Here is a 20,321-nt window from a genome sequence, read left to right as displayed (position 1 = left end):
TAAGCCAATTTAACATACTTGAGACTTTATCAAATCTGCATCAAGTAACAAGTAATTTTAATGTTACAGAAGGAATGAGCTTTTTCATGGCCAGACAGCATACAAAGATATCATGTAGAAACAATACTTGTAAGTAACCAGAGTTATCATTAGGGTGACAGTTTATACACAAAAGAACACTTTGAGATAAAGGGTTTCACATCCAAGATTAATGTTAAAATAAGAAACAGTGAACTGGGGAGTGTTCAAAATGATACTTCTAGAAAACAGCACTTTACCAGTGATTTCCTTAAGCCCACTGTCCACAAATGGATTAGAAGGAATACAACTACAATGGGATAAATGCCGTGATTTCTGGTCTTTACTGTTCAATATAATCTGTTGTTGTTTGCTGTTCAGTGCTAAGTTTTTGCAACCCCAAGGACTGCAGCCTGCCAGGCTCCTCTGTCCCTAGGATTTCCCAGGCAAAAATATCTAGCCCTAAAAAAATTAAAGAAGACAGAAAGAACGGAAAAGACAACCTGAAATTCTGGTCGCCAGGCAACCCCTCTGCTATACCACTTCACTGCCCTGGCTGGAAAGTTTCTCTCTACTCAGTACCACGTGCTGTGCTACGCTTAGTCGCTCAGTCATATCCGACTCTTTGGGACCCCATGGATTGTAGGCTGCCAGGCTTCTCTGTTCATGAGGATTTTCCAGGCAAGAATACTGGAGTGGGTTGCCATGCCCCCCTCCAGGGTATCTTCCCAACCCAGGGACGGAAACCAAGTCTCCCGCATTTCAGGTGGATTCTTTATAGTCTGAGCCACCAGGGAAGCATTCAGTACCATGGTCACTAACTAATGAAATAGTAGGAAATTTCTGTAGAGCCCCCATTATTCAAGAGAATGTATTGCTGATGGCCATTTTAACAAAGGCTCTCCACCAACCACTACATTTCCCACTCACCTTCTTCCCACTTTTTACTCCCTACCTCTACCACCACTATCATCAATCCATCTCATCTGAACAGGAAATTCAGCAACAGCCAGTGCACCCCTCCCAGTTGAAAGAACTTGAAGTTTTTAGTTTCCTGATCAGGCAGCAAAAAAGTGACAAACTGTCTCGGCCTTCCTCCCCTCTCTTTGTATCTTAAAAAGTACACTTGGCTGAGCAGTTCTCACCATTCACTGATTTAGTCTTTTGTGAAAAACAAGGGTAAAAACAGCTAAGCATGATCACAAAACAGAACACTGGGCACTCAATTCCTATATCTTACAGCCTCATTCTTTTACCTCCTGGTCCATAGGATTTGGTGACTGAATAAATCTTAATCTGTAAACAAATGGTTTGCTCTACAATTAAACCATTCATTCCTTTTTTTTTTTTTTTTTTAACTGCTTGGCTGCTACCCAACCCAGAGACTTCTAGGTTCTTCCATTATTTAGTGATCCCAATGGTTAAAAGGCAATAAGCTCATTCGGAGTTTATAAAACTATGCACCGTCAACAAAAACATGCAACGTTTCCAAGACGCACAGTGGTTTCTACACACACAATGGGGAGCTGTCTGTAGTCTCCCCCGAAACAAACATGCTCAGCCCCAATTAAGCGCCCTGGGGGCCTTCAAAGCAGTTATGCTAAGTTGCAAATACAGCAAGATCCACTTGAACTCCAATGGTCTTGTATGCTTTTCCTCCCAAGGTAGGGAAAAGGCTGGGGCAGACCAACCTCATTAAAGGGTAATTAGTGAACCCCAGGACTTGAGGGGCTAGCACAATCGTGCCCATTGTAAGCATTTCACCATGGGGCCACTCTTTTCTCTTTTTCTTTTTTTTAAACCCAGGAGGTCTCTACAATCTGAAAGAACCACATTTTAAATTTTTAAGGATTTAATCTGGCTCTTTTTTTCTGCTACCAATCTTAGAGTAAAAAGGAAGCAAAACAAAGAGCGTTCCTATTTCTTTTGTGGAATTCCAGCATAGCTCAAAGTTTTTCAATAAAATAACTTGAATAATTCATATTCTACATACAATAAATAATTTAAGTTTACTTTTAAACAGTGAAATAAATGCTCTACCTCCTGGTTATAGAGATTGAAAACAACACATTAAAAAAAAAGGACATTATAAATCAATCAATACAGGGCTTTTATAATTACATGTGACAATGTAGTGGAAAAAAATTGATCTATTTACATGTGAAGGTGTTACTTAAAAACTAATACAGAGTAATGTGATCAACATAACCACTTTACCATCAATAAAATTCTTCACACCTCTTTAAAACCATCATTACTGTTGATATCAATCTGCCAAGATGCTGAAGCCTCAACACTACTATAAAATGCACCAGTAAATGTGGCTGTTTACACTCTTTAAGACTATCACCTTTCTGCAAATACTAAACCTGAGATCCCAGTGCCTTGCTACTAAAATTCACAGGAGAAAGTAGTCTTCTAGGCAAGCAATAAAGCTAAATTTGAACTTCTCAGCAACCAAGATGTAAACAATTCTAATATTTACATATTATATGTAATATAATGGATGGATCAGTATCTTTGTTTAAAAAAATCACAACAAAAAACACTAGAAAGGAGGAAAGAGTTTGGAGTGACTTCCCTCAGAGTAGAACCACCCCCACACCCAGAGTTCGAAACACTTCCTTGCAGTGGATTATGTAGGATTAGGGGTACTACAGTCACAAGAAGCCATCGACTATGCCCACCGCAGGCCATCAGGTCCAACAGCTTCCAGAAGGTGTGCTCAGGATCTGGGCACAAACTGGGGGGAGAATGTTAGTGCCCATAGTGATGTCTTTAACCCTGCCCTTGTATTTGTTAAGCCCAATTAATCACCTAATTTATTTATTTTTTGAGTATCAAATTAAAAAAATGTTAAAGTGTTAAACAAATCTTTTGTGTTTTTACCGAATATTACATTATAGAGATGATATACTTAGAAGCAAATTTGTATTTGTGTTCTGTTAAAACATTGCATCAGGAGGTACCCTTCATTAAAACCTGGGCAAACATCCTTTTTATGTTTATTTTAGACATACAAAATTGATTTGTGTTAACTTAAACATACACAACTACATTTTGAGAAATCTTCAAAAAGGTGGAAAAAGCTTATGAGATGGTGGAGGGACCCCACCGTGGTTATTGTGTTTCTTTAAAAAAAAACAATCTGTGTATAGAAGGCTTCCAGGGGGGAAAATATGCAAATCCTGGAAGTCATTCCCAACAGTTGGAAACTCTGCCTCTTCAAGTAAATCCAAGGGCTCAAAAAATAAATATTCAAGAGCATTAATTTGTTTCTAGATGTGTGCGTGCAAGTAAAACAGCAGTCATAATGTGGAAATTTCAGTCACATTTTGCAACTAATTGGAAGCAGATTAGAATTCCGCCCCAGGGGAACGTTGTCAAACTAGAAGCAAATGAAGAAAGAGGTGAAGGCGTCGTGAAGAGCTGACAGATTTACAGCGCTCAGGGCTATAAACGGGTCCAAGCTGGGAAAGAGGGCGCGGCCCGGCGGCGCGCCCCCGACACGGCCCCCACCACTCCCACCGTCGGGAGCGCGCAGCCCGGCCACGCCCCCAAGGGCCCTGGGACCTCCACCTGCTCCCCCAGAGAAAACAATAAACCAGGCCTTCCTGAGAAATCCGTGGTCCTGACAAGACAGAAAACCTGCAGGCTGATAAACTCAGGAAAGAAGGGCAAACGTCAGAGGGAGAGAAGGGTTTTTTTTTTTTTTAACCAGTGGAGGAGGGGAGCGAAAAAGCAAGCAGATTGTGGAGGATAATACAGCCACGGAGTAATGGAAACAGCTGCTCGCTTTCTCCTTCAGTGTCTGGCATCTGCTGCGGCATCATGGGAAAGGCTGGTGAAGGATTTGGGCAAGGAATGTAAATGGAGACAATTGGCCAAATGGAGTTTGATGCGGAAAAGCTCAATTGCTCTGTCTTCAAATCATGTTGTTCCCTTCGAGGAGCAGAAACCAACAATATGACTGAACTCACATTCCACTTTCAAAGCAGTTGAAAGGCTTGGGAATGTGAACCGCTCTTCAACCAGTTACTTCAGATGTTAAACAATATAAAGACATAAAGCCTCGTTGTTGGAACAGCCTCCATTTGTCAAAGTGCGCGGTGGCTCGTCTTCTACTGATCTTCATGGAAAAGTTAAATCAGAGTCCCTTTTTCCCTATGGACTCCACTTTGAGAAAGATGTTTCTTAAATCACCGCTGCTTGCTTGCTTCTGAACTGGCTCAAGAGACAGTTTCTACTTGTGATGCCTTATTTTCCCCTTGGCTGCAAAGATTCAGTTCTAATTTCATTTCCATCACAAAAGAATTTGCAAAGAAGGAAAATCAAGAAACACATAACTGAAGTGCAGCTGTGCTAGTCATAAGCTTATAATAAAGCACAGATTTGATAGCATTATCCATGTACTGTGGTGAACCACACACAAATAAACAGTTCTCCATGAAGAATGAAAACCCGAGGCTTCTGCCCTTCCAATTCAAACATTATTGTTGCTTTTAACATGAGCCATCCATAAATCAGCTGAGGAGGTGAAAGGAAATCCAAAAGTAATCTGGTCTGGCTAGGCACACTTTGTTAAAAAAAATAATAATAACAATAAGAGATGCTTTCCAATTCATCCTGATGATGTTCTCAGTGAATGGATAAAACTATAAAATCCAGGCATGGAAACAAATAGTACTTTTATGCCAAGTGAATTCAAACACATGGTAGGTATAGCAACCAAAAAAGTACAGCCTTTCAGTAAGGGGAAAGCATGTAACCTACCAGGGACCGGCTTAAGGACCTTTGAACCTACAGTGCCTAATGCAAAAGACAGAAAGGATCTAAAGCAGCCGGAGGACCATATGTGCTTTCCTGAGAAACCAAACCAGGAGTTTTCCTTAATCAAAAGGACACACAGTGACTTCTAGGAGTTCCTGAAAGTGTGACCAATTGGAATTTGGTCGTCTGTTGCTAATTGAAGCATATAAAAGAGTCCATTTCTTAAAACACACTACACTTTTTTTTTTAAATTCACTGCCACATGACAAAAACCAGAATCAAGTTGACTGGTAGAAGATCAGTGCAACCAAAGACCAAGCTATTATTTCAAACTGTCAGGGGAAGGCAGTAAAATTGCTACCAGGTCTCCTTAAGTTACCCTTCAATAAAAAGAAGCCATCAGGGAAATAAGAGGAAAAGAAAACACATCAAAACCTTAAAAGTCCCTTTAAGTAAAATTATACGTCTGTGGCACCATGCCATCTGTTCTCTGGTTAACATAATAAGCCAATTCCACGACCTAAATATCTGCTTTCTAAAATCATTACGTATAACACAAAATATAATCAATATATTTTTAAAATGTAAAAGCTGCCTTTTATGGCATTATTGAAATATGCCTAAATGTCCCCATAGGCACGTTTTTCTTAAGGTGCTAGTGAGAATAAGGATTCCCAGGAGTTGCAAAAAGCCAGTGGTTGAGCTAGAACAGTCACAGTGAATAATAAAAAACTTGGCTGGGAGGTAGAGATGAGAAAGAAGAAAGAGTAGCTTTGAAAAATCAACAGCAGTGTCTGTTCATCACTTCCATCCCATTTGTTTGAGCACCCTTCCCTTTGAGTTCTCTATTACAACCAAAATATATATTATTAAATTTTCATTTAGCGTCACAGGATGGAATGGGGTCGGGGGAGGTTGGGTGGGGGGGGTTCTTTCTGAGTACCAGATGAGATCCATGTGGTTTAGGGGGTCACTAACCTATCAAAATATAAGAAGTATTTGCTTTGTAATCTCTTCAGTTCTTCAGACAAAAGCCATATCTATTTCAATACTTTTTCAAAGGTTATGTCTAACCAAACTTGAGCAGGTATGCAGAACTCAATTCTAGGAACAAGGTGCCAATCTCCCAGTCTTGGATATCCTTTATACACCCCAAAACAACATTACAAACAGCCCAACTGATGGTTAATCTACTATGAATTATTTAACAACCCTTCATTCAGTTGCAAAGGCTTTGTTCCCACTGCAAAACCTTTAAGGTTGAATTAAAAAGAACTTGTAACAGACAGCAAGTCACTAAAGAAACATCATCTGGAAGAGAGACATGGATGGATATAGAGGGGCCAATTAATTTGTAGCAGAGTGGAACAGAAAAATCAACTGTGACTTTTTTGAAAAGAATAAAGCCCACAGTAACTAAAAACTCCCAATCCACTCCCAATCCAACAGCTATATATGAAATTATAACATTTCTATACACATGTCTATGAAATAAATACCAGTCACAGGGTACCAGTCTGATCCCTCTAAGAGCCTGTAATGATGACTGAAGTCATTCTTGAGACAGAGATTTCACCTGTTCTCTTTCCCTGTAACTTTAAGTGTACCGATTAAGAGGGTATTACTATTTATTAACAATAGTACTAGTGAAGAGGGATTACTTCTACTCTGCTGTTGCTAAGGATCTCTCAGTATTTCCTTAGTTCTGGTTTCTATGTTCTACAAGAATGCAATACAAGTAACTTAGGAATCAACTGTTTAGTATTCAAGCAAAACCCTTGATGTTCAGATCACCGGCATGTTCAGAGTGCTGGCAATCAAAACTATGTTGTGCTGCAGTAATTACTATGAAAAACTTCCAGTGCTTAATATTAAAGAATAGAATAACATGATCATTCCACCTCTTCTGCACGTCTAGAGTGTGTTCAACATGGCAATTATCTCTGTTCAAGAAGCAGAGAGTTTAAACTGCATTGAAACTCAATTATAGCCATGACTTTTTAAACATACACTTCAAAAGGCAGGTTTCATCACATTCAAATCACTGAGCAAAATCTCCCCAGCTCAGAAAAAACTAGATTTTATCGCTCTCCCACCAGACCTCTTCAAGAATAAAAATGATTTCTTTTTAGTTTTTGGACCCACTTCTTCCTTCGTTTATTTAAAGTAGGGGGATGACTGAGCCACGGTGAAAGACAGAGATCCCATCTGATAAAAGCATGGGCTGTGCAGCCCTCCCAAATGTCACTACCACACCACCTAGAACTGCCACCGTTCTTAAAGCCCAGATCACACACTTGTTAACAAAAAAACACATTACTTTCTACTTTGAAGAATGCAAAGGAACTAGGTGTGGTAGATTTAAGTGTTCATGGCTAAAATAGTTTTCCAATTATCAAGAGCCTCTTAGAAGAGCAGGAAAGCACGTGTTAATGACCACAAGGAAGGAACCAGGGGTTCCTTCTCCACTTTTTTGTCAGAACCCAGGCACATCCTCCCTGCAGCTTCACCATTAACATGTCTGTTTCCTGTCAGCCCACTCAGAGATAATGTCATTTATCTCAGGGAGGCACAAGCCCAGTCATTAGCTTCTATAAAAGACCTCAAACAAAGGCCGGATAATGTTTTACCCAGGGCTCTTACTAAAACCAGAACCCAGAAGCTTGGCGGTCTAAAAGTCAAGGACTCCAAAGTTATTGTCGTTAAAAGAATATTTTCCTCATGATCAACAATCCCAGACTAATAGTTCTGAACCAGAGTAAGGTCTATGGAGAGCAAATACTGGTTCAGGACACTACCACATACAATTAGATTAACCGATAATCGCTGACCAGAGCTAGCCTGGGAGAGCCTTTGCCCCTCTTGCCTCCAGGGGGAAAATTGACAGAATAATTCAGATACTGACTAAATAGTTAGATCTTTGAAGAAGTGACCCCTCATTGTGATTGCCTGCAGGAACTGAATAACCATTATTAAAGTGTTCAATGGCTGGGCTTCTGGAAATCTTTTAAATAAAAGTGGAACTGGTTAAAATAAATGTAGGAACATGTGTTTTCACAGTGTTGCTCATATTATTGCAATTCTGAGTTTCTATGAAGTACCAGGTGAAATTTTTTTAAATTAAAAAAAAAAAAACAGGCACACACAGGCACAGTCAAAATTGGAGCAAATCTCAGCCATTCAACCCCTGTTTTTCATGCTGAAAATGAAGACCAGATGGTTCTTTCCATGTTGTTTGAATCTGGTTATTGAACACCTCTGTGGTTAGGGAGATTTCTGCTTAGCACTTTCGGCATACATTTCATTTACTAACTATAAAATGCTGCTTAGGAAAAATAAGTCTTTATAACACTCTAATTAAAACCATCTTGCAGCCAAGCAATTTTACTCGAAGAGCATTCTTAACCTCATGACATTTTGACAATCAATCCCTCTCGCCCACCCTCCCCTTCTTTTTACAGACTATTTGCAAAGTTATTAAAAGTTGGTAAACATTATTTATCTCTTTTAGTACAATCAGTTGTTGAGTTTTCTTTTTTTTACATCTCTCCAGCAAACCCAGCAGATTTCAGATACTATGTTCAGAACCCAGTGATGTGCCTGGCCATGCAAATATTCCAAGCTTCCATGGGTTCTCACAGAAACCTTCCTTGGGGAAAGGGCAGCCCCCATCTCAAAAGCCCTGTCACCCTATGAGGAAGCCAATAAAAAGAAAGGAGCTGAATCAATGCTGATTGGGAGCTGCCCTTAGTTACCAACCTTTTTAACAGCTAAGTCCCTTATGTAGCTTTCCAAACAGTTTGCTGTCCAACAACAATGGACTTTGTTCTTTAATTATAGCAAGTGACCTTTCTGCCCTTTTATTTCACAGTAGATAAACTGTGCTCTCTAACTAGAATCTGTAGGGGCACTGTATTTGGGGGGAACCCTATCATTCACAAAACTCATTAATCAAAATATGTTCTTCAACTACTCACACTCAGACAACGTGCCAGAATTCCCTAGTGAAGTGTAAAAAGGCTTCTACAAGAGAATAAAATGAATGATATCCTTTCTAGACAGGTCCATTTGTAGATACCACATGTAGGCTGTTAAGGACCAGTTTAATGAAAGCAGCACAATATTATTGAAATCATTCTCTTTGCTAAATGTGCACTGAATAGTTAGAAGCCCAGACCCAAACATAAGATTTCCTGTGCTTTTAATGTGTATCTGAAATCTCAGCTGTTTTTAAGAATTCATCTACGTATTTTTTAATTTCTCAGTGATCAAATAAACCCATATACCATACTGAACTTTAGCCCGGCTGATTGCCTGTGTCTGATAAGTCAAAACTATAAGACAGTTAAGGACACATGCAGAAGAGCCTCAATGCAGGCTATTATGCTTCAAAAGAAAAGGAGGGGGCAGGTGGAGAAGCAGGTTTTAACAACCAAAACCCAACCTGTCAAATCTACTTATTCAGACACGTCACTGGTGGCTTAACCACAAAATGGGCTATAGAAATACAGCTCAAACATCTTAGAATTATGGCATGTTTTGATTTTGTTCACGTATTAAGGGAGTGGCGACTTTTACAACATACTTGTGGTTTCCACATAAAGGAGTAGAACGCTCATTGATTTAATTAGGTTTCATAAGGTCCAATTTATCATGTTTTACATGACTTTCTGTAGTGAAGAAACAGAATAAACAGACCAAAAATAGACATTTAAGCATGCTGTGAAAATTAACCGGTGACAGCAAGTCTTATGAATCTCCTGTGAACCATCCAACCAGGGAGGGAAAAAAAAAGCACATACACCACATTACACCCCCCTCTGGTTTTCACATTTGGCCCCTTCATGAGCCACATCCGACTGCTGAAAATTAATCATCTTCACTTTTGAGATACTTACTCTTCACAACCCAGATAATCAAACAAGGCTTTGAAATTAAAACATTGTACAAAAACGTCAAAAAACCTTTCTCAAAGGATGCCTCAGTGTCCAAATTATCTTGTCAGGTAAAGCTTGTCCTACTAAATCTTTCCCTCCTCAAGAGGTCTCCTCCCAATTTAGAAATTATTTTCTAAATTGAAGTCAAATTTTACACAACCAAGAGTTAGTGGCATTGGAGTTGCATCCCTGGGAATCATCTGTACAAGGCAGTGCCATTCCTGTGTGCCAAGGAGGAAACATTCTTAAGAAAAGTCCTCCTGGGGTGGGGTGGAGGTAGACAGGAAAGCCTGAAGGAACAAGCTTCCAGATCCTGGGTCAGCACTACAGGACTCAAGGCCCTGAGCGCCATCCCTGAAGGGTCGCTGTGCCCACACCAGCAGCTATGGTTGGCAGTGGTATGAATCGAAATACAATATGCTTGCTCCCCTCCTCCACCCCAGACCTGTCATAACTTGTTTGCTCTTCATTTAGGTCATTCATATTATCACATTTATACTGCTCTGACTGAAGATGAGTTGCATGTATATGAATAATTTAATTCTTTCATTTTTCATCCAGTTTCCTCTGTGACTGGAAAGTGAAAAGAACACAAAAAACTGGAGAACCAACACCATGCTCTAATCTCAGTTGCCATGACAGCAGCCTTTGAGATACTGAAATGTCCCGATTGCCAGCTAAACAAAATTGTTGAATGTGAACATTTGGCTGGAAGATTAAAAGGCTAAGGGGAATGCAAAAGGGCAGTACCTCCCACATTCCAGGCAGCAGTGAATCCAATCAAATGGCTCTGACTCCTTAACCACAGCCATTGTGAGCACTGGATTAGGGCAATTCATCTAGATAGTTAGAGCAGATTAGAACTGCAATTTGAAGATACTGGCAACAAAAGTAAATGCACTACTGTACTAATAAGACTTCAGAATGCCCTTTAGCAGAAATCGTGTGAAACTCTACATTTCAGCCTAAGAATCAAAACCTGAATTTTAAAAAAAATGTATCATCAGTTCAAAATGCTGTCTGACCAAGGGCTTATGGATTAAAGAAGCAGGCATGCAGAAGGTTTTTTTGATTTTGGCATCATCTACACCTTAATGTACCTTCATCAACTTCTAAAATTATAAAACCCAAAACTTCATTCCTGTACTCCTATTTAAATCTTGAACAGAAGAAAACAAAAAGATCTTAAACAGACAGCGGTGAGTAATTGGACACAGGAATTGTCACCCTTAAACATTTCACAATTCTGATAATATGAGAAATAGCAAAAATTAAATTATTGAATAAGCATATATATCCAAACAATCATGCCACAAACCACATGATATGCCTTCTGCTTCCGCAAGGCACAATCTACAGTATTAAGAGTTAACTTTATAGAGTCGCCACTTCTTCCCCAGCTCACTCTCAACCTGTTCAGTGGACTGAGTGCCTTCAGCTCTGGAACATTACTTAAAGCACAGTAATTGCCAGAGCATTAAGTCCTAGGCCTCCAGCACTAAGCAGCACAACACTGGGGGCAATTTTTCAAAAGTAGTGTCTCATCAGACTTTCAGACAATGACAAAAGATGGGCAGAAGGGTCCAAATTACCTAAATCAACCCTCCCCATGCTCAGATGCAACACATATTTACAGAATCTTTTGGCTCTGTTTTCACATTTCAGCACGCCAATCCACCAAATCTATTTCACTTTTCTTACCAACCTTTCAGCTCCCTGGTCAAGCTAGAAATCCAAGCGATAACACTCTTTAAATCTCTAGCTAAGAACTGGGCAAGGGAACAAGGAAAGAGCCCTGGCAGCCACCAAAACCATTCCATTCTTGCTACACAGTTATGAAACCAGTGACCCTAGGATACCAAGGTTTCATTCAAGAACAATAACAGGACGATATCCTTTAACAGGATTATTTTGGAGAACATCAGGAGAAAATCAGTGTGTGGAGGGTGGAGTGTAAATTAGAATCCTAGACATACTTCTATGGGGAGGGAACGTGAACCCTGCACCTGAGGACACATTACCAAAAATACTAGGACGTGCACATTAAAACAGAAGACAGTTATCCTTAGGAGAGAAACCAGGACAAGAGGTACATGGGTCCAGGAGCAGATTTTCTATTAAAAGCACACTGCAACTGGCTGACTGGCCAAGAGCCCTTGGGTAAGGCAAAACGTACTTAGAGCACTCAGACCCTCCCACCACCTGAGGACCCAAACGCTAGCACCAGAAGCAGCAGTAGCAGCAGAAGCAAGAGCTAAACACTGCACCCAAGTAAGCTATCCCAGACCAAACGTTCACAGAAAAGATGCACAGAAGAGAAATCTCACAACGAACCAGAAAGCACGAAGTGCAAGGCACATAGAGGCACACCCCCCCACCCCCGACTCCCACACAAATGCACACAAAGAGAAAAGTAGGAGATCTAAGAAGGCGACTTTATCCTACCTTCTCAGTTTTCAGTTTCTTGATTCGCCTGTGGCTGTCCTCCTCCTCCTCTTCCTTCTTTACCAACATAGAGTTTCCCATGAGCCCTGAATCCGGGGCACTTTTGCTAACTTCCCCGGCAGCCGTGACGCTGCCACTCCCAGTGCCCCCGCAGTGGAAGGGGCTCGCGCCACCTCCATTGCTCTTGGCCCCAAAGCCATAGAGGTGCCCCCCGGAAGGGGCCTGGCTGCCACTGCCATTCTGGTGGCCCTGAAGCAGGTCGTGCTTGTCCTTCCTGGATTTCCCCGCATCCTTATCCCGCTTGGCTCCTCGGCTGCTCTGGCTTTTACCTGGCTTCTCCTCTTTGCTTTTCCCGCAGGAGGCTGCCCCCGCGGTAGCAGCGGAGGTGCCAGTGCTGGTACTATTGCTGTTCGGGTTGCCGCCGCCGCCGCCGCCGCCGCCGCTCACACTTTGACCCAGCGCTGAATTCATGCCAGTTGCCTCTCCAGGGCGCCCTTGGACTTCCTGCCTCTTGCCAGTGCCGCTGATCTCGGGAATCCCATACAAGGCAGCAGAAGGCAGAGATTTATTAGCATCCTTAGAAGTTTTACTCCTTTTCACTTTTGATTTGCTGGTCTCTTTGTGTGAATTCCCCTGGGGAGCAGAGGGCTGAACAGAAGCAAATTTTAGGCCATCAGCTAAGGCTGCGGGAGCGCCGGCCCCACTGGAGGCCAGACCTCCACAATCCTTAGAGTTGCTGCTGCTAGTAGTGTTGGTGGAATTATTCATTTCAAATTTCTGTCTGTCCTTCTCCAAATCAGCGTCCAAATCAATTATTAAATTTCCAACCCCGATTTCCCAATCATCGCCACTGTCATAAGTATCAACCGTATTTGGATCCACACCTTTTCCTGCCGTAGAAATGTTCACTGACATCCTGAAGATGAGATCTCTAGAATAAAAATCCGATGAACTTTCCTTTGGAGATGAGGGGACATTCGTTTAGCTCCGCTGGGCTTTCTCTTAAAAAAAAAAAAAGAAAAGAAAAGAAAAGTCTTCTAATCTTCCTCTTCTTTTTCCTGCCCCAGGTTTGGGTCCAGGGATTTTACACCCTTCAGTCCAGGTCCACCTTTTCCTGTGAAGGGGGAAAAGTCGAATATTTCTTGTCTGGGTGTTACCAGAATAAAAAACGATTAATATTGGGGAGTCAGTAAGGGGTACAGGGAAGGATGGTGAGGAAGGTGGCTCATGTATTGTCTCCACAGTCCAATATCAGGTTTAAAGAAAAATAACCAAACCCAAAAAACATACCCATGACAGTAAGCATCTTACAGTAGCTAAAAAAGAAAAGCCCTTTATCAACGACACAAAGATAATCACTTTTAAAAGGCATTAAAATATCTTAAGGATCTGAGTGAAGTTCAGAAAGGTTTAAGGAAAAAAAAAAAGAGTTTAGCTTTTTTTTCCCTAGCACATACACATGATAACAATCCCAAAAACACAGGCTGAACACTCAGACAAGAGGAAGGAACACGTTTTAAACACCCTTAAACATGTCCTAGATCTTGCAATTTAAAAGACCAGACCCTGGAAGTTCTCTGAGGCTAGTTTCAGAATGATGTTGCTAAATTTTCCTCATTTCTAATTTTATTACTTCTTTTTACAAATTGTCTGGGCAATCTGTTTTTTGTTCCCAGTAAGGAACAAAAAAACAACCAATACCCCCCCACACCCCATACACAAGCCCCCATCTCCTATCCTCTCTTCCCCAACAGTTTATACAATGTTATACACACACGTCTTTAAGATCATTTCTCTATTTTTAAAAAGACAGTGCTAAATAAAAGGCTAAATATCTGCCTTTTGAGGAAAAAAAATTACATCTAAACAATTCTACCATATTCCTAGGTCACAGACTGGCTCAATCTGTTAAATATGGTGCTACTGACTGTACGGGAAACTGATTAAGACATACACTTTAAGTGATCTGCGCCAAGGTGGCCTCAATGACCGCAAATGAGTGTGTGTTTGACAAAGATCAGTTAAAACGGTTTTTAAAGGGATCAGCCCCTTTTTAACAGTTGATTGTCAAGGAAAAAAAAATAAATATACATACACACACACACAGACATTGCTTACCTTTAATCCTTTATCATTTTTTAATTAGGCCAGCAAATCAAAATGCCTTTCCCACTCCACTCGGCAAACAAGCCTGTGCCTCATTTTACTTAAACACCAAATGATCAAGAAGGAACGAACCAAATAACACATCTCAGCCAGAATAATCACTCGATAACATTATTCCACCTCCCCACCCCCCCCCCTTTGGCAAACGGATCAGTCCTTTTCTCCTTAAAAAAAATGTGTCACTGTACAGCTGGAAGATAATGTTTCACATTCACAACAGAAGCACCAAAGGGTTTTTTTTCCTCTTAACAAGCATCGAGAATAATAGTTTTAAAAAAGAGAGCGCTTAGAGAAAAAAGTTTTCCCAACTTCTCATTCCGCCTTCAGTTCCAGACTTCAGAGTCACCGTGATCAGTAAGTAATGATCCCATGTAGCAAACCTACAGGCGTCCGCTAGTAACAAGACAGAATGTGCTAACATCGGGATAAATTAGTGAAAGGGAAGAAAGAATAAGAAGAAAGGACTGAAAATCTGGGCTGGATTCCGCCTGTTAGTCGGGAAGTGGCATTTTTCCGCCCGTCCTGACAGATTTGATTTCTTGAACTAACTTAAGAGGAAAGGAGGGGGGAAAGGGGTGGGGGAGAGAGAGGGACCGAGGGGAAGGAGGAAGAGGAGGAGGAAAGGGTGGGATGAGAAGCTGAACAAGAGGAGAAAAAGAAAGGTGTGGAGGGGGAGGGGAACAGATGATTCAGTGAGCTGATAAACCAGTTAGAACAGCATTCGCTCGGGGCGGCGGGCGGCGGGGTGGGGAAAATAACGGCGTTTAAAATTGGTTCAGTCTTCGAAACCTGAAAGGATGTGATGTTTTCCTGTTTTATGTTGTTTTAAGAAAAAGGAACCGAGTTCCTAGTATAGTCCCCGAGGGGGGAAAAAAAATCCGCTGTCGCTCAAGCCAATCAGTCATGTGGTAATTCGATAATTAGAGTAAAAAAAAAATTTTTTTTAAGGCGACCTTTTTCAGGACAGTTTTTCCCATTTATAGTCGCAGCAAACGGTGCGTCTCCTTTTTATTTTTCTCTCCTCCTCCTCCCTCACCCACCACCTCCTGTGTTTAGTCAGATGGCCCCGGAGCTTGGCTTAGTATTTTTAATTAGCTGGCGTTTGGAAGCTAAAAGCAGTAATGAATTGTTGATGGATTGGAAGTGGAGAGTCGCTTTGCTGGAAATGTCGGGGCTGGGAGAGGGGGATGGGCGAGTTAGCAACAACCAACCATCTAAAAGGAGCGATTTTGTTACAGTGCAAGCCTTTCACATCACGTGAGGATCAAGGGCTCAATTGGTTGTCGTGAGAACAAAAATGGTGACAAGCGTATCAAGAAAATACTGATCTGGTCTTTAAAAAAAACCTGAAGGTCTCTCCCCTCCCCCTGCACACACTCTTCCCCCCCTGCCTCGCCGCCTCCCCCCCCCCACCCCCGCCCTTGCAGTGGGAGCAGCTACAAGTTATGAATGTGAAACATTTCTCGCAGATCTAGGCTCTCGGAAGTTCGGAAGGAGTGAAATGTAATGAGCACAAGAGCAAAGCAGATGTTTTAAAGAAACACCTTATAAACCTTTCCTCAACTTATCTCCAATTTGTCGGCTTTGCCAAGTGGCCAGGGATGGAGAAGACTAGTCGAGGGGGTAGGGCACCTCCACGCTACTTGGATTTTAGGGAACCCCCCCCTCATGTCTTAAACAAAGAAAAACATTTTACTAGCTCCAAGCCAGGTCCTGTAATAAACACACCATTGTTACTATTTGTGGGTTTGTTTGGGTTGGGTGGGGCATTTTTCCCCCCTTAATGGTGTTTTCGCAGCTTGCTTTTTTAAGGAGGTGGAAAATGGTAATTATAACCATTACATGTAGTGGGTGACTATTCCCTTGTTTAATATTAAATTATTGGGCACTGGATGTGACAAGAGACAGAAATCGGCTTGTTCTGCCCTTGCTCCCATTTTCCTGGCTCGGTTTTGAAGAGGGTCCTGCCCTGCTAGGACAGGAGAGGGAGAGGTGAGGTGCGCTAGAGAATGGACACTGCAGATCAGGATTTGTAACTGTGTCACTTTATTCTCCTTGGGTGAGAGCCCCAAAGGTAATTTACTCTTAAGTTACCCCGAGTGCCCAGTCAAGCTTAATTTGTGTGAAGAAGTTACAAATGCTTCACCCTCCACTGAATAAAAATTCACCCTTCTTGGGTTGTTGTTCTCAATGCAAAAGCCAAACCCTGTAACTAGTTCCTCATTTCAATGCATAAAACTCGCACATTCCCCTGCATGAAGTCCCCGCTAAGTGCTATAGAGAGACACACCACGCAACCGTACTTACGGTCTGTATTGGATCGAGTTGACCTTTTCCTTCTAACTGCATTGAATGTGTTTGGTTGCAGCCGCTTTATTTTGGAAATTATAATCTCTTCAACAAATTTATTATTAAAGAAGATGGACCATCAAATGTCACAGACTGTCCTGTGTATTTTTTTTATAAAAGCAAAAATTAAAAGAAAAAAAAGGAAAAGAAAAATCCCCCTGGTGCACACACACAAGCTTGTTCTGCAACACTGAAATCAGGACTGAAACACACACACACAGGGGGAGTGGAGCAAAAGGAGCTCTCAGCCTCTATACCTGAAAGGGACTTTTCTTTGTTCCCATTGCCCTTTCTCATCGGGCCAATCAGAGAGCAGCTTTTATGAAACTAGGCTCTCTCATTGGTTAGCTGCTTTCTCTTGGCTACTGTAGGGGGTTGAGATATACACACGTATAAAACACACACAGAGAACGGGTGGGGGTGCGGTGGGGGTGCGGTGGGGGGTGGTTGTGGAGACAAAGCGTTTTATTTTCCAACCAGATTGGGGTTGAGAAACCTCCTGCAGTAAGATGAAGAAAAAAAAAATTGGTACGCCCGTTTCAATTACTACATCATTCACATAAAACACTTATTTATTAAATCTCAAACAGGCTGCGAGGAGAGGATGTCGGTAAATACAAGTTTGATTGTGTTATCTTGGGGGAAATAATGTATGTGATCGCTCGGTGGCACAGGGAAGCCAAATGAGCCACTAGCGCCTAGCGAGGAGAAAAGGGAGGCTGGCTGTGTGGAAATGACTGCGAGCGTTTTGCTGGCTTTCCTTCCGTGTTGCGAGGACTCGGCCGCGCGAACTCCCAAGACTGATTTTCTGTATTGCAGCTTCTGGCTTTCAACCCTCCCCCACCACTTTGCCCTTCTTCCAATTTTTTTTTTTCTTTCCCTGTGTCTCTCATTTTACTCGCTGATTAAATAAGAAAAATCGATCTGGGGGTGAAGACACAGTGGTGGGGAAACAAGTAACCCTTTTGTTCCCAGGCTTCTGGTCCACAAGCAATGAAGTGTGAACACTAGCAACCATTTAACCACCACTATGTGAATGGTTCTTCCCTGGAATAGTAACAAAGCTTTCCCACCTGGTCCTAGTCAGCTCCAAAAAAATTAAAAATAAATAAGGTCCCAGCCAACCATATTAACACCTCGGGCCAGCCTCATTTTTTAAAAAATCGATTTGTGGGAGATAAATATACTAGGAAGATTAACCCCTTTAAACACTCCCTGTGCCATTTTTAAGCCGAGGGATTGTCAGAGTTCCCCTTACTCCAAATATTTAACCCCTTCTTGGGGAGAGCCGATGTCAAAGTCCTCAGAAGGCAACACCATGCGATTCACTGAGAATACGAAAATATTTTAGAATGTATTGTAGGACAAATGCCAACAACCAAGTTAATGGAACTCTGAGGTCACAGGACAAAAGAGGTTAATATGAAATAACAAGTTCAGTATTGTACTATAACACTGAATATACTTAAGCGAATGTATTTATATATATTAAGCTTTTAAAGCACTTTTAGTTTTAATTTTTCATTGTTATTTTCTATCACTTTTAGGAGCTGTATATGGAAATTTTAAAGTCAAGGGTGACTTTTCAAATTTAATTGAAAGTGTCATGATCCTAAGTTTTAAAGATCCAGCACTACTAGGTTTGTAATTTCTGCATGACAGTTAAAATTTAAGAATGTATCTTAACTGAGTCAAACTGGACATATAATGTGAATTAGAGCTAGCAGAAGATTGCTTATGATGTAAATATTCAGTGATGACCTTGTGGATCAATAAAAATATGTCACATGTTTTAGGTAATGTCTATGACTCGTGTTTGAACTTTCAATATCTTTAGTTCATTTTTTTTTATTGCCAATTAGTTGTTTCACTACCCAAGATGAACTTTATTCAAAGCTGCAAATAGTAATAAACAGCAGTTTCCATCCCTTGCTGAAGTACATAAACCAGAGGAATGAATCTATAATAGTCCTTGAAAGTGAAAGTGAAGTCGCTCAGTCGAGTCCAACTCTTTGCGACCCCATGGAGTGTAGCCTACCAAGCTCCTCTGTCCATGGGATATTTCCAGGCAATAGTAACTGGAGTGGGTTGCCATTTCCTTCTCCAGGGGATCTTCCCGACCCAGGGATCGAACCCTGGTCTCCCACATTGTAAACAGATGCTTTACCCTCTGAGCCACCAGGGAAGTCCTAGAATAATACTTAGATCTGCCTAAAAAGATTTACTTTCAAAGCAAAGCTATACATTGACAAATAGGGCAAATGAGATAATCTGATACCCACTTACCCCTTATTTTAACTTTGATATTTGTTGTCTATTTTTGAATGGACAGGTTTACAATTTGTGTGTGTCGCATTGCTAATAGAGCATACACACTGATTTTGAACTTTTCTTCTTTTAGAAGAGTGGTTCCTCAAAGGACCAGATCACTCAGGCATTTCCTGTGTCCCTGAAGGGTCATCTGCTTTTCAGCCTTTAAAAGTCCATGGCTACCCTGTATATTGTATCAGCTTGGAAAAAATCAATAATTAGCTTTTAAAACAAAAAGACTCAAAAAGTCACAGAAATAAGACCTGATGAAGTTCAAAAAGGGTAGAAGCACTCCTCCAACACACTTGGTTGGTAAAAGCAAATCACAGGGTCTGCAGTGTAGATTTAGTGTAACGAAAACCAAAGTTTAGGCTTCCTAATACTCAAATGATCTGATCTAACCCTAACTTCAAACAATACCTAACCCTAATTCTTAAATCTTCTCTAATAAACCCCACTTGGTTAAAGATAAAGGCTTATGCCAAATTCAGTCACATATTTAACCCAAACCATTTTTGATCAACTCAAGCATTTTCCTGCCATTCCAACATTTCCACACTCCATTCACACCCCACCCCCACCTCCTGCCCTCCAAGTTCTGCCAAGAGGCTTGAATCAACCAGAGTTGTTCTGCTGGCTTTGTGTGTGTTTGTTTTGTTTTGTTTGACAAAGGGGCCAATCAAGAGACATCAGAGGGCTATCAACTAATTGATGAATGAAACTAAGATAATTAACTACTGCTTAGAAAATAAGACCTACTCCTCTCACAAACTGGGAAGTTCTACCATAGTTTGGAAAAGAAAATTTTATCTTCATCTCTCATCAAGATAACAGGAAACCCACCAGTTTGTATACTGATAGCCATACACTTAATAATGCCAGTACACTGTTGTATAACATGTACACTTTGAAATTTTACATTTTCGTGCCTGCCTGGTAGAGGGGAGGAGCTGTCTGGAAAGGAGTCCAGGAGAAATGACGACATGGGAAGAGCAGAAGGGCAGTGTAAAAGGAGAAGTTAAGGAGTGCTATCCCATCTCCAGCAAGCCCCATCACCAACTCTGCCCCTGCAGAGTTACTGCTTCCATTGCTAGGTAATCAGAAGATCCTGATAAAAGACTTTTCCTCCTTTTTAAGAAAAGAGAGCTCAGTGCTGCGGCCAGGGGCCTCAGGCAGGAACACAAGAAGACACAGTGATCTTTCTTTGGTGCCTATTTCCTCAGATTTATGCTATATCACTAAGGATCAGAAATAATTCCTTGGATTTTGATTTATTTAGAAAGGAATCTAAATACGAGTCTAACTTTTCTCAATCTATGCTAACCT

At 41.2% G+C, this 20,321-nt stretch overlaps 1 protein-coding gene across 2 annotated transcripts in view; it reads right to left on the bottom strand.

The window, feature by feature from the left end:
• Window positions 1-16,751, bottom strand: part of ZNF608 (zinc finger protein 608) — a 106,489-nt gene extending 89,738 nt beyond the window's left edge. The window contains exon 1 of one of the 2 annotated variants that reach the window (XM_052643921.1): window positions 16,644-16,751. In XM_052643921.1, the coding sequence (XP_052499881.1) occupies window positions 16,644-16,685 (42 nt within the window). In that variant the 5' untranslated portion in view covers window positions 16,686-16,751. Of the gene's footprint in view, window positions 1-12,170; window positions 13,086-16,643 lie in introns of those variants that run through there. The other variant, XM_052643919.1, reaches the window with a different exon arrangement.
• Window positions 16,752-20,321: the final 3,570 nt, after the last annotated feature.

Source organism: Budorcas taxicolor, chromosome 7 (genome assembly GCF_023091745.1).
Source record: "Budorcas taxicolor isolate Tak-1 chromosome 7, Takin1.1, whole genome shotgun sequence".
Classification (NCBI taxonomy): Eukaryota; Metazoa; Chordata; class Mammalia; order Artiodactyla; family Bovidae; genus Budorcas; species Budorcas taxicolor.
This window is presented reverse-complemented; position numbering and strand designations above follow the sequence as displayed.